The sequence below is a fragment of the Mytilus galloprovincialis genome, chromosome 13 (genome assembly GCF_965363235.1).
Source record: "Mytilus galloprovincialis chromosome 13, xbMytGall1.hap1.1, whole genome shotgun sequence".
NCBI classification, from domain to species: Eukaryota; Metazoa; Mollusca; class Bivalvia; order Mytilida; family Mytilidae; genus Mytilus; species Mytilus galloprovincialis.
In genome coordinates, this window is record NC_134850.1 from 2,447,635 (window position 1) to 2,460,122 (window position 12,488).

Genomic DNA, 12,488 nt, shown 5'->3' on the forward strand with positions numbered 1-12,488 from the left:
AATAATGTCAAAATCTTCCATGCTTAGTCTTAATTGAGTGTGTATTTTTGATATTGTTATTGTCTGGTATTTTCGCAGTTTTTTCTTCAACCGGAAGTGGATACATTTTATTTATTTTAAAAAACGAACGAAATATACATATGACTAGTCAGGGTTAAAAGCGCTATATATCGTTTCAAAAATTATGTTTTTTTCTTATTTCTTAAGCCATAATGGAATATAGATTCATTACAAATGATTTTACGTAATTTATTATGTACGTTCGTATTGCATAGAATTCCGTGTTTTAACATTTATTTAGTTTTGACCAATCAAATGCAGATCTCCACAGCGCAATTATTTTGATTTGAAAGATCGATCGTAAGACAACACTTCAGAAGATTGGATAACCTTTTTATTAATTGTACCATTTATAAATTATACACCAAGATGTCAACAAAAAGAAGAGTAAAACTACCAGGGCGTTTCCTTGAAGAAGAATTACGTAAGATATTTATATGATTTATATATAAAGTACCAAAGTACCCCCCTTTTTTTGGACGACCAATGCTTTTGAATGGGGACATACAGTTGGAACCCCCTTTGTCCTTGGTTGGGACCCCCCTTTTCAAACAGCTGGATCCGCCACTGCATACATGCATTAATCAAGATTATATTATATCATATGCCACTGGCACTGCATGTTGCATGAATTATTTTTCTTGAAAAATATATTATAGGAAAAAAAATGCTGAAAATTAATGTATATATATTCCATAATCATGCAGATATATTTATCATACAGCTGAGTTTACCAGCTCTAAATTACTCGAAATATATGCTTTATATAGAAATTGGAATAAATTGCGAAGGATTGCAATGAAATAAATAAATATAAGATACATGTACACTGGCATGCAGTCCTCGATCTGCAGCTAGATTGCATGGCAGCAGTCCTTGACCCAATTGATTATAATATATATACATGTATTATGTGTAACACTACTCAAACGTGTCCGTAATATTCAATATTCCCCAAACGTGTCAGATAACTGTTATTCGCATGAAAGTGCATGTCCAGTATTATATGCTAGAACGTCTCATGTTTTTTAGCGTTAATACATGCATGCATGTCTCAAATCAATAACGTTTACCACAAATTAGCAATTCTGTGATGAAGTGGTCATTTATTAGCATTAGTTTATAAAACTACAGTAATTAACGCACTGAGAGTAGCTATAGGACATTCTCCCCTTATTTTCACATATTTATGATGTTGACATGAATGATACATTGTAATTCCAATAAAAAAAAATTGACACATTTAAAATTTGGGCCATTTTGGGGTATACAAATGACAAGCTTTGGCGCTGTTTTACAACTAGACATGTTTTGCTTCAGTGACGTCGATATAGACACATTTGGGTGGAAGGACACGTTTCTAAGTGTTACATATATCATGTATATATATACATAAATATACAACTCGTCTAAACATCAACCCAACTATGTTAGATCTGTAAATTTGCCTTTGCAAATTTTTGGTTCTTCCCTCGCCGGGATTGGAACCCATGCTACTGTGATATCGTGACACCAAATCGCCTGCACTGCAGCCGTCCCGCTAGACCACACGACCACCTGGGCTCTCATAAAAAGAGCTTTCGCTGGCCATGTGTTACCTTTCCACGTCAGTTTTAATCTAGCGGCGTACTATAGTACATGATATATAAGGCATGAAGATGTTATTGTTACAGATCAGCTAAATTATCTATAGTAAAGGATCCTACAAATTAATGTATACATGTACATTAATATTGTTTTCATGCAGCTGAGTGATCTTTATAGTGTTTATATGTAAACCTCAATCAATTTCTATATATGGGAATATGGTACTGTAGCAAAATAAAATATATTATAAAAGAAACATGCAGCTGTATAAGGGTCTACGCACAATTAATGTACAAGGATTTCTGAAATTTGCATGGTTTCTGACAGGGTTTATAAAAGTCAGATATGATATACTGTACTGTGATGCGTTTTCAGATTCATCACTCAACTTAATTCCTGTTTACAAAATATTTCAGCGGGGGTACATGTATCATCAGTTAGCATGCACAGTTTTACTTATAAATTGTTATGGAACCTTTGTACATATTTTCACAAAGTCATATAATATATATATATACATTGTATATATACATTTTTGCACCTGTCCCAAGTCAGGAGCCTCTGGCCTTTGTTAGTCTTGTATTATTTTAATTTTAGTTTCTTGTGTACAATTTGGAAATTAGTATGGCGTTCATTATCACTGAACTAGTTTATATTTGTTTAGGGCCCAGCTGAAGGACGCCTCCGGGTGCGGGAATTTCTCGCTACATTGAAGACCTGTTGGTGACCTTCTGCTGTTGTTTTTTTCTATGGTCGGGTTGTTGTCTCTTTGGCACATTCCCCATTTCCATTCTCAATTTTATATTATGCTAGCTCAATTATAATGCCTGCTTCGCCTTGTACTATACTAATGTCAGACTGTACAAGTATATACACATACATGGGTTAACCAGTGGCGGATCCAGAACTTTTCCTAAGGGGGGGCTCGCTGACTGACCTAAAAGGGGGGGGGGGGGGCTCCAGTCATGCTTCAATGATTCCCTATATAATCAACCAAATTGTTCCCACGAAAGGTACACCAGGTCTAAAAAAAAAGCACATGCACTAAATGGACAATGTAAGTGGTTTTGAAAATATTTCTTTATAAATTTTTACCTTTTAAATTTTTCATCAAATCAAATATATAGATATTTTTCGATTTCGATTCTAATAGGACAAATAATTTCATTCAAATACTGAAGCGAGGGGGGGGGGGGGGTATGCTGTGTTTGTATCCATTATTATGTATACATCTCAGAGTCTGCGCTAAGTATAGATATATGTATATCGAGAATTTTCACCATTGTTGTTTACAAAGCGAAAGAAGCACGTCATATTAGAATTAACAATTTAATTGCACATAAACATTGAAGAATATTTTTTTCAGACTGGTACATTGTTGAATTTATTGACGATGGTGAACTGAGCGACCCGGTTTCAGGGGATGACTTGGAAGATGATGAAGGAGTGACGGGGAATGAAAAACATTTTCATCTAAATGATACATGTACAGCTATGTGGACAGATGGAAATACCTACAAAGGAAAGATTATCTTTGAAGCTGGTAGGTTTTTAGTATTTTCAAGACAATAAATATAAATGAGTAGATGAAAAGTGAAGTATCAAAGTCACCATGGTCAAAGTGTATAAAAAGTTATAAAAGCTATATATAAAAGGCCTTTTTGTAAACAAATTCCTAGTTTATCCAATAATAAAAAATTATATTTATTTAGAATTCATTAAAAGACTTTAAAATTAACAGAAGATTTAACAAAACATATGATTTAAATTATTATTATATATATGGATCTTACTTTTCCTAATTATCATTAGTTTACAATTAAATTATGTGAGTTTGTTTTCGGCTGGGTGCATGTTTTTTTTTGTAGTTTCAGTAAAAATTTTCAGTGCTGATACATGTATATATATAACGGATTACAAATGTGTCGAGGTTTGTGATTGGATAACAACACAGAGATGTCAGTATATATTCAGGAAACTGCTGGGGTATATACGACGTTTATATCCCCAATTGGAACCTCAAAAACGTCATCATAACACCGGTTACTATGTGACGTAGTCAAAAGCTATCAGACTGTCCGAGGCTCACAGAGGGAAAATAATGATGTGCTTCAGTAAATAATACATTTTTGATACAAAATCACGCAATTTACACTTTTAATACTTAAATTTAATGTTAAAAGTGTTATTATAAATTATTGCATACACGATAAAATTCTGTTCACAGCAAATTAGAAAATCCTTCACGTATGCCGAACATATCAGGTTGGGTTTTTAAATATGTGTTGTGAACAAATACCTGCACTGGAAAATAACATTAAGTCAGGGGTAATCCGTAATATATGTGTAATTCAGGTCTCAGAAAGGGTATATACTGTGACATTCCCGGCTTAGGGCTTATATAAACTTTAAGCCGGGAATGTCACAGTATATACCCTGTCTGAGACCTGAATAACATATAATATATAGGCACTGAAAGTCTTAAAGTTCAACCAAAAACAAGAACTGCAAACTATTGATTATACCTGTTTACCAGATTTATTGTTCATACCTGACCATGCAACCTTAAGCCATTTTATTCGAGTCTTAAGGTAAATGTGAAAAAAATTAACTATACTGTTGTGTCAAGAGCGCAGTTTTATCACTTATACATAGTTATTTTTGCATTACTTTTTATATATTTGTAGATGCTAAGGAAAAGTGTCAGAAGTTCCTTCTTGAAAATAAGAAAAAAACTGAATCAAAGAAAAAAAGCACGCCAAAAAGGAAATCTGTTCAGAATGAAGCCAACAATGCATGTACAAACAAGAGCTTGGCAAAGAAGAAAAAGGGTAATTGTGTATTATGCTCTGTTATTTATCTGCTTGATATAATGCAGCTCAAAACTATATTTATTTGATTCTACCACATCATCAAGTATGTATCCACTGATATTTATCCACTCGAGACAGTTATTAAATTTTCAAATTTAAAATGCAAGGCTCACCAAAAAAGGATATGGTGTATAGACATGTAATAATAAGCAATGCATGGAAAATAATTATAGAAACTTGATACGGACAAGAAGTAAAACATCCTATAGCAAATAATATACCGTATTTATTCTAATAAACGCCCTGGGGGCGAAGACAATTTCCGAAAGGGGGTGTCAATTAGAGAAACGAATTTCGTACCTTACTTCATTGACCTTTACCTAAATTTTGTTGAAACAGACTATAGTAACATACACGTGTTTCTTATTGTCTCCATAATCTATAAATAGCGTTTATGGGTAATGAGACCTCATCAAATAATTTGTTAAAATTTTCGAATGAACAAGCGTGCACATCAATGGAACATAATTTCAACAGCGTACTGTGAAACTGACAGATCTATTTTTGGAACTTGTACACACTGTGTTGGATTATCGGAGTGGATTAAAACATGGGCATTATTGCTTTTTCGTTTCATGTTTCTGAGTAACCGGGTCGATGTCTTTGCAATATTGTAATGGTTAAGTTTCAATTTTATTTTTTTAACTACAAAATGGGGGCGTTTATTAGAAGTCAAAAGTTCTGAACACATGATTTTCGGTAGGGGGCGTTAATTAGAAGGGGGGCTTTAAATAGAATAAATAAGGTGAGTAGGTTTTGCTAAGGTTGGTCCATGGACAATGATGGACACAATTATTTCATTGAATTTATAAAAAGACAAACTATTAAAGAAATTATCATTTACGCAATGATTGATGCAATATGATAATTAACAGTTGGAAGTTTTAATCACAATATTATTTATTAAAAGCCAAATTCAAAATGTTGTTTCTTTATTTTCATCTGTTTATTAACATATATATATCAGTCAGGGGTACTACCTGTACAAGTAATTTTTAATTACTTGAAGAAGTGAAAATAATAATTTAGTATACTTATATAAGTAAATGTGTAGGATACTTATGCAAGCGAATTTTATTAACTTGTATAGGTAAAACAAAATTGACTTAGTTATGTCCCTTAGCTATATATATAGACATTCAGATTTTTTTACTTAAAAAAGTGAAAATGTCAATCTTATCTTCATTTCTTAAATGCTTAGGTTTTCTTTGCTCTAATAGAATTTTAATTTGTCTGCCTATTCTTCACTCCATATACATGTAGCTGTGATATAAATTAATTTACTGTTTCAGTTTTAAGTTATTGTGCCTGTCAAATTTAATTCTTTTTGTATATATTGGTTTTAATTATTAGCTGAATAAAAGAAAAAAATAACTCTTTTTTTTACAGAGCAAAATGAAATAAAGAAAGCTGCTGAAAAAAGTCAGAGAGAAACAGCCATAATGAATGCGGAGGAGCTGTTTAAGGAAAGCATGATGCATGGTGTTACAAATGTAGGTACAACTAATATAGTAAATAAGAACACAACCACTTTTTCAGATTCATCATGTCAAATATTGCCTCAATTTATCACATCTATCAAAGTTTCAGAAGCTCTTACTGCCTTAAGTAATCAAACTTTGGTAGATGTGACTAATGTTGCTGTACAGGGTTTATCTGAGAGAGTGGTGACTAATCATACCTTTAGTAGCATGCCCATGTCCTCTGTTGTTTCACCAGCATGCAGCATCGTAGGTAGCATGACCATGCCCTCTCTTTCACCAGCAGGCAGCACTGTAGGTAGCATGACCATGCCCTCTCTTTCACCAGCATGCAGCACTGTAGGTAGCATTCCCATGCCCACTGTTTTACCAGCATGCAGCACTGTAGGTAGTAAGACCATGCCCTTTGTTCCACCAGCATGCAGCACTGTAGGAAGCATGACCATGCCCTCTGTAAGTCCTATTCCACAAGCACGCAGCAATGTGAGTAGCATGCCCATATCTCCTATTAATCATACCTCAATGTTCTCTTGTCCGGTTGTTCCACCCCCATGTACACCTGTGCCTTACACAGTATGTAATCCAAGTCACATTAACAGTAGTATGACAGTCAGCATGAATTCACAGGTGCCATTTAATGTGTCAAATTCCTCATCTTTAAATAACATGTCAGTTTCCCATGTCAATCCTATGTCAAGTATGTGCAGCCCTTTTCCTTCAACTAGATACTCAAGTGCAATTAACTCAAGCATATTAGAAACTATCCCTCCACAGGCACCAAATTTAATTTCTCCTGTTAATTCATTTAACCCCATGTGTTCAGATCCCAGCACGGTTTTTAACCTAGATACATCCTCACCCTTGGGCAGACCTTGCACCAGTATACCTAGGCCTTCAAGCTCAACACCAAACAGTTCTAGCCTTCTAAGTGCTTTGGCCACCGAATGTGGAGAATGTATTCTAAAAGACGCTCAATTAGATAGTCTTAAAGAGTACTGCTCACAGTTAACTAGAGATGCACAATATTGGGAAAATGAGTCTTCAAAACTCCAATCTGAGCTAGGTACATGTTTATTGATTTTTATGGTGTCTTACATATAGTAAAAGGAAGTTTTTTTTCTTGTGTGATGATGTTAATTAATTATGATTTTCCTTTTTTATTTTATTCTCTTATATCATTACAAAAAAGATTTTATAACTTGAGTCTAAAAATTTTATCTAAATAGTCAATATAGTGTTAATAATTCTGACAAGTTACCCACAAATATGCAATTGTCACTCATTATAAAATCTATTCAACATCTTATATAACTATGATTGACAAAAAAAGTCACTACTCCACATGTACTTACCCAACTGACCTTATTTTCCCTCGTCATCTAGGAATTGTATTTCAATTATTTCTATAATATATTTTTTTTTTTGATTGAGGAAAAGCTTAGTTTTTCAGATTAATGTATGTTTGTAGATATTAATTAAGAAAAAATCAGTCTATTGGTTTAAAATTGTTTTGAAAAACATTTATTTTAATATTATTAAACTTTTATTATACATTCTCATGTATTTATTACAGAAAAAGGTAAAGAAAACAACACCATTCAGCTACCAGGCCAAGCTGATCTTGCTAAAATGGCCCTCAACAGTAATGAGGGACATTATGTTCCGAGGCGAGGAATTCGCATTAACAAGTGCGACTATGTAAGAAAAAGTTTCAAATTTATATTTTTAGGTGGTGGGGGATGGGACTATCTATCAGCTTTTCATATTTGGTTTGTTTTCAAATCATATATAATAAATATGTGAAAAATTAATACTTCTGATGTCAAATTGAATTTATTTGTATAATTTTGTATTACAAATATATGATGCAAAGCCAACTTGTATAGCTGATTATGCGGTATGGTCTATGCTCATTGTTGAAAGCCGTAGGGTGATCTAAAAATGTTAATTTCTGTGTCAATTTGTCTCTTGTGAACAGTTGTCTCATATGTAGTAATTCACATTTATTTTTGTTACCAAAAAATCTTCCAAGTTTAAAGTACTGAATGCTAATATTGAATGATATATTTATAGTACTGTATGCTAATATTAAATGATATATTTCTAAACTGTAGTAAAAGTAACATTCACATGTATATAAACTGGATAATGCAACACCAGTAATTCATTTACAACCACCTTATATATATATAACCTTCACTGTAAGGGTGGAATGATACCACAACTCTTCAGAGTACTTAAAAAACAATAATGGATTGGATTCATTTAGGAGGGCAGTATCATGTGCTTTAGAGAAAAAGAAAATCTAGGGGGAAAAAGTTCGTGTTCCATTGGAATCCAAAAAAAAATAAATGTCAGTTCTAATCCAAATTGAATTGGAAGTTAGTGCGTATAAAATTATCAGTGCTAAAAACATATATATCATTTATACACTGGGCTATAAAAATGCAGCTGACCATAACTAAGATTTGCAATCAAAATATATCTTTATACTAAATGTACTGGTAGTATTTAATATTTTAAATGTAGTACAATTTGAAGAACTAATTGTTATTAATTTTTTTTGCAGATAATGGATACAGAAACAATGCCAGAGGGCTATGTTCCCCTCTCAGAAGGGCATCCAATATATGTTCCTGTCAGGTGGCTGACGGCAACACAGGGGGGGCTTCAAGGGGAAAACAAAATCCTGTTGTTTTAAATTAATGGTCAATGGGTTTTTCCAACCACACGAAGTTGTTGGCATGACAGGTGGCCAGTTATCCGAAACACCCTTAGGACAGGCATTGAAAGGTATTTAAAATTATAATTTGAACGTTTGCTTGACATCCAGTGAGCAGTATTTTCCCCCATTTTCACTCTCCATTGAACATAGAAAATGATAGTGCGGATGGGGCATCCATGTACTATGAACACATTCTTGTTTCATCATGCTTGACGATATTCATTTGATATTTGTTCTATAGTTTACACAATGACAGGTTAAAGATCAAGAATAGCATTTTTGCTCCAATTAAATGAAATTTTAATCGGTAAGGGACAATGTTGCCATGCATACTATCAGATTACTTGTTTAAAAGCGTTTTAAGGTCATAAATAATAAAACATACTTTTTAGAAACAAAATAATTCTGAATCTAGGGAATAGAGGTAGAATTGATCTATATATAATTGCCTGTATGTTATTTTTTACCTCTTTATTGAACCACTTTTATCTTGTATGATAATATCATTAAATTTTCAAAGTGGGCTAGTACTAATTCTTTTTCGTTATGGTTGCTTTTGAATATCTTTTACTTTTTCATGGAACCACTTATCTTGTATGATAATATCATTAAATTTTTAAAGTGCGCTAGCACTAATTCTTTTGGTGTTTTGGTTGCTTTTGAAAATTAACAAGTGCATGTAATTATACAAGACATGTCTTTTGTCTAAAAGAGATAAATATAATATTATTAAGAATGGAGATGGAGAACATATAAAAAAAAATAACAATCCTTCCAAAGGTTAAAAAAAAAACTGGTTCCCAAATGGGTCCCAAGCACTGCAAGAATAATCAGCACCTGGAGGCAGAATTCAGCTGGCCCCTGAAGAAAAAATGTACTAGTTCAGACTTCAGTGAAAAAATATGTAATACTTATATTTTATACCTGTAAAACATACAGATAAGTAAAATTTAAAAAAAAAATACAAGACTAACAAAGGCCAGAGGCTCCTGACTTGGGACAGGTGCAAAAATACAGCAGGGTTGAATATGTTTAGTAATCGAGATATCATTATGCACAATAAAAGTTTTATAGAAGTCTGATCGAGTCCAATGTCAGAATAGGTATAAAATAAACTAAGAAAAATGACAATGAAACCTAAATTAACAAAGGATATTTAGCAGATTCTGACATGCATGCCAGCTCCAGAACTCAATTAAACTGATACATGTTTTTTCTTCTTTTCAGCATATGCACTCTCCAAATTGTCCATGGACAGTAAAGATGTCATTTTTGCCCTGAATGCTAAAATAGCAACAATGACGAGAGCTGTTAAATACAAGAGGGCACCAGAGGCACAACCAGAGAACCAGACTGAATAAACAATTTATGATGAATAAATTTGCAGTTTCTCCAAATGCTTTCTGTCTTGTGTTGATTATACATATAAATTACCAACTGAATTAGAAATTGAAAGTGAAAGAGTCTTCATTGTCTTCATATTAACAAATATGTAGAAACTGTGGTATATTCTGTTTTTCAGCTATAATTACAGATTTCAAGAAATTAGATATTTGACATTTGTTAGCAGAATATCTAATGGTTATGATACACAGCAAGCTTACTGCAAACTTTCCAGAAAATCTAATTTGCATAATAATGTTTGCTGCAAGCTTGCCGCAAACTTTATTTGCATGGTAAAATGGTTGCCCCAAGTTTGCCGCAAACGTTTGCCGTAAGTTTGCCGCAAACGTTTGCCGCAAGTTTGCAGTAAACGTTTGCCGCAAGTTTGACGCAAATATAATTTGCATAATCATGTTTGCCGCAAGCTTGCGGCAAACTTCATTTGCATGGTAAAATGGTTGCGGTAAGTTTGCCGCAAACGTTTGCCGCAAGCTTGCGGCAATGTTTGCTGCAAGCTTGCAGCAAATGTTTGCCGCAGGGCTTTTATTTCGGTAAGGGCTTATTTTCGAGTACGTGACCACAGTATTAAGCAATATTCTCCTTTCGTCAAACTTTTAAATATCTAAATTTATATAAAGCATTTTAAAATGGGGCCAGTCAAGCAATTATCAGAATAATTAAATATATATCTAAAATTTATTGTTGCTATATTACTATATTATAATTGTTTGACGAAGGTAAACAGGAAGTGCGTGTGATAACATGAAATAGAAATTCCCACTACCTGATACATCTTTTGTCGGTTAATTTAACATGTCACGTGACACAGTGCAATACCCTACTACCTGACACAATTATTCTTATTATAACATCGGTTTCTTTGACATATTTAAAAGTAATTACAGAATCATTAAACAAAATTTAAAAGAAATCACTCACACAGTGCAACACCCCTCTACCTGACCAAACTATTCTTATTATAACGTCGGTTTCTTAAACATATTTAAAAGTAATTTCACATATAATCAACCGGAATTAAAAAAAAATATCTCACATGGTGCATTCAACAATGAATTTATATATGTATATGTTTGTAAGCCTAACTATCAAGAAAAGTAAGAATTCGGTTTTTGATGAGAAATCTTACGACAGAAAGAGGCTGACGAAGCAACATGGTCATTGTAATAGGATGCATGATCTGCCTCTATCTGTCTTCAAAATGTTTATTTAAAGAAATTATCATTCTTTTTTATAAAAAATACCCCAAAAAACTATTTCTTCTCTACTTTCTTGATCACAGATCTGTTATCTCAGAAATAAACTGAAATCAATTCAATTAATCATAACACGTGTTCAAGGAATTATGGTTCAAACTTTCTTCATGTATAAGAATGCGACGTTTTTCCTTTTTCAAGCTTCATTTGATGATTATTCATGATACAAAATTGGAAGCAATAAAGTTTATATTCTAAGTTATGATTGTCGTTTTCAGAAAATGTATTCATAATCATCAATAAAAACTGACAATATCATGAACAAATCCCCGAAAAGGACAACTTTAGGCAGAATAAAATGAACTCCAATTATAGCAGATGCTTCGGAAATGTAAACCTTATATTCTCCTGATGACAAACTCGTTTTAACTTTCATTCAAAGATGTCACATTTGAGAAAAAATTAAGTCAACAAGATTTAGGTGGGTATTTTGAGATTAGGTTAAGTCTTAAACCACGTATCCGTTAAAACCTCTGACTATAACAAATGAATGATGTTTTTCAAAATGATGTATAGCAAAAAGTCAAAAAGTACCGGGATCTACCTAATATAATTTAAAAGATTTTTTGTCAATTTATACTTATAAAATAGAGGCAGAGGATATTAAAACTATATTCTGTACTAAATGTTTTTTTTAATTTATTATATGTATAAGTATCCTGAAACGTCTTGTCCTTGTTTTCGTAAGATGTATTTCTGCTCTGTTACGTCGATCTGATGATCTTTTTAAATGATTTTTTGATAATTTGTTCTTATGTTGTACTATAACACTATTGTCCAAGGTTAGAGGGAATGTTTTTGCCTTCAAACTTATATATTTGTCACAAGTCAGGTGTAGGTAATTAAATGTTAATCAGTTGTTGCTGCATATCATATTTGCTTTTCGTTTATAACTGTATACGTAAATCAGGCCGTTAAATTTCTATTCTAAATTGTTTACATCTGTCACAGCGAGAAATTTATCCCACTTCTTTTTTTATATCATAAGTCGAAAATAAACTGACAACGACATGATTAAAAAAAAAATAAACAACAAAAGTACACAAAACACAACAAAGATAACCAAAGACTGAGAACACGAACCTCATAGGTATCTGGTGCTTAT

The 12,488-nt window shown here is 32.7% G+C and overlaps 1 protein-coding gene across 1 annotated transcript; it reads left to right on the forward strand.

The window, feature by feature from the left end:
• Nucleotides 1-372: 372 nt before the first annotated feature.
• LOC143057034 (uncharacterized) lies at nucleotides 373-10,139 on the forward strand. The gene is made up of 7 exons (XM_076230259.1): nucleotides 373-484; nucleotides 3,014-3,190; nucleotides 4,335-4,478; nucleotides 5,910-6,013; nucleotides 7,575-7,699; nucleotides 8,571-8,794; nucleotides 9,954-10,139. The coding sequence occupies exons 1-6, from the start codon at nucleotides 430-432 to the stop codon at nucleotides 8,572-8,574; spliced, it is 609 nt and encodes a 202-aa protein (XP_076086374.1). The 5' UTR covers nucleotides 373-429; the 3' UTR covers nucleotides 8,575-8,794; nucleotides 9,954-10,139.
• The last annotated feature ends 2,349 nt before the right edge of the window (nucleotides 10,140-12,488 follow it).

What these genes read in the sequence shown, in the direction of transcription:
- LOC143057034 (XM_076230259.1), top strand. Translation starts at nt 430, where the DNA reads ATGTCAACAAAAAGAAGAGTAAAACTACCAGGGCGTTTCCTTGAAGAA. An exon ending in TTTCCTTGAAGAAGAATTAC is followed by an intron (nt 485 to 3,013) that starts GTAAGATATTTA and finishes TATTTTTTTCAG; the next exon opens with ACTGGTACATTGTTGAATTT. An exon ending in AAAGATTATCTTTGAAGCTG is followed by an intron (nt 3,191 to 4,334) that starts GTAGGTTTTTAG and finishes ATATATTTGTAG; the next exon opens with ATGCTAAGGAAAAGTGTCAG.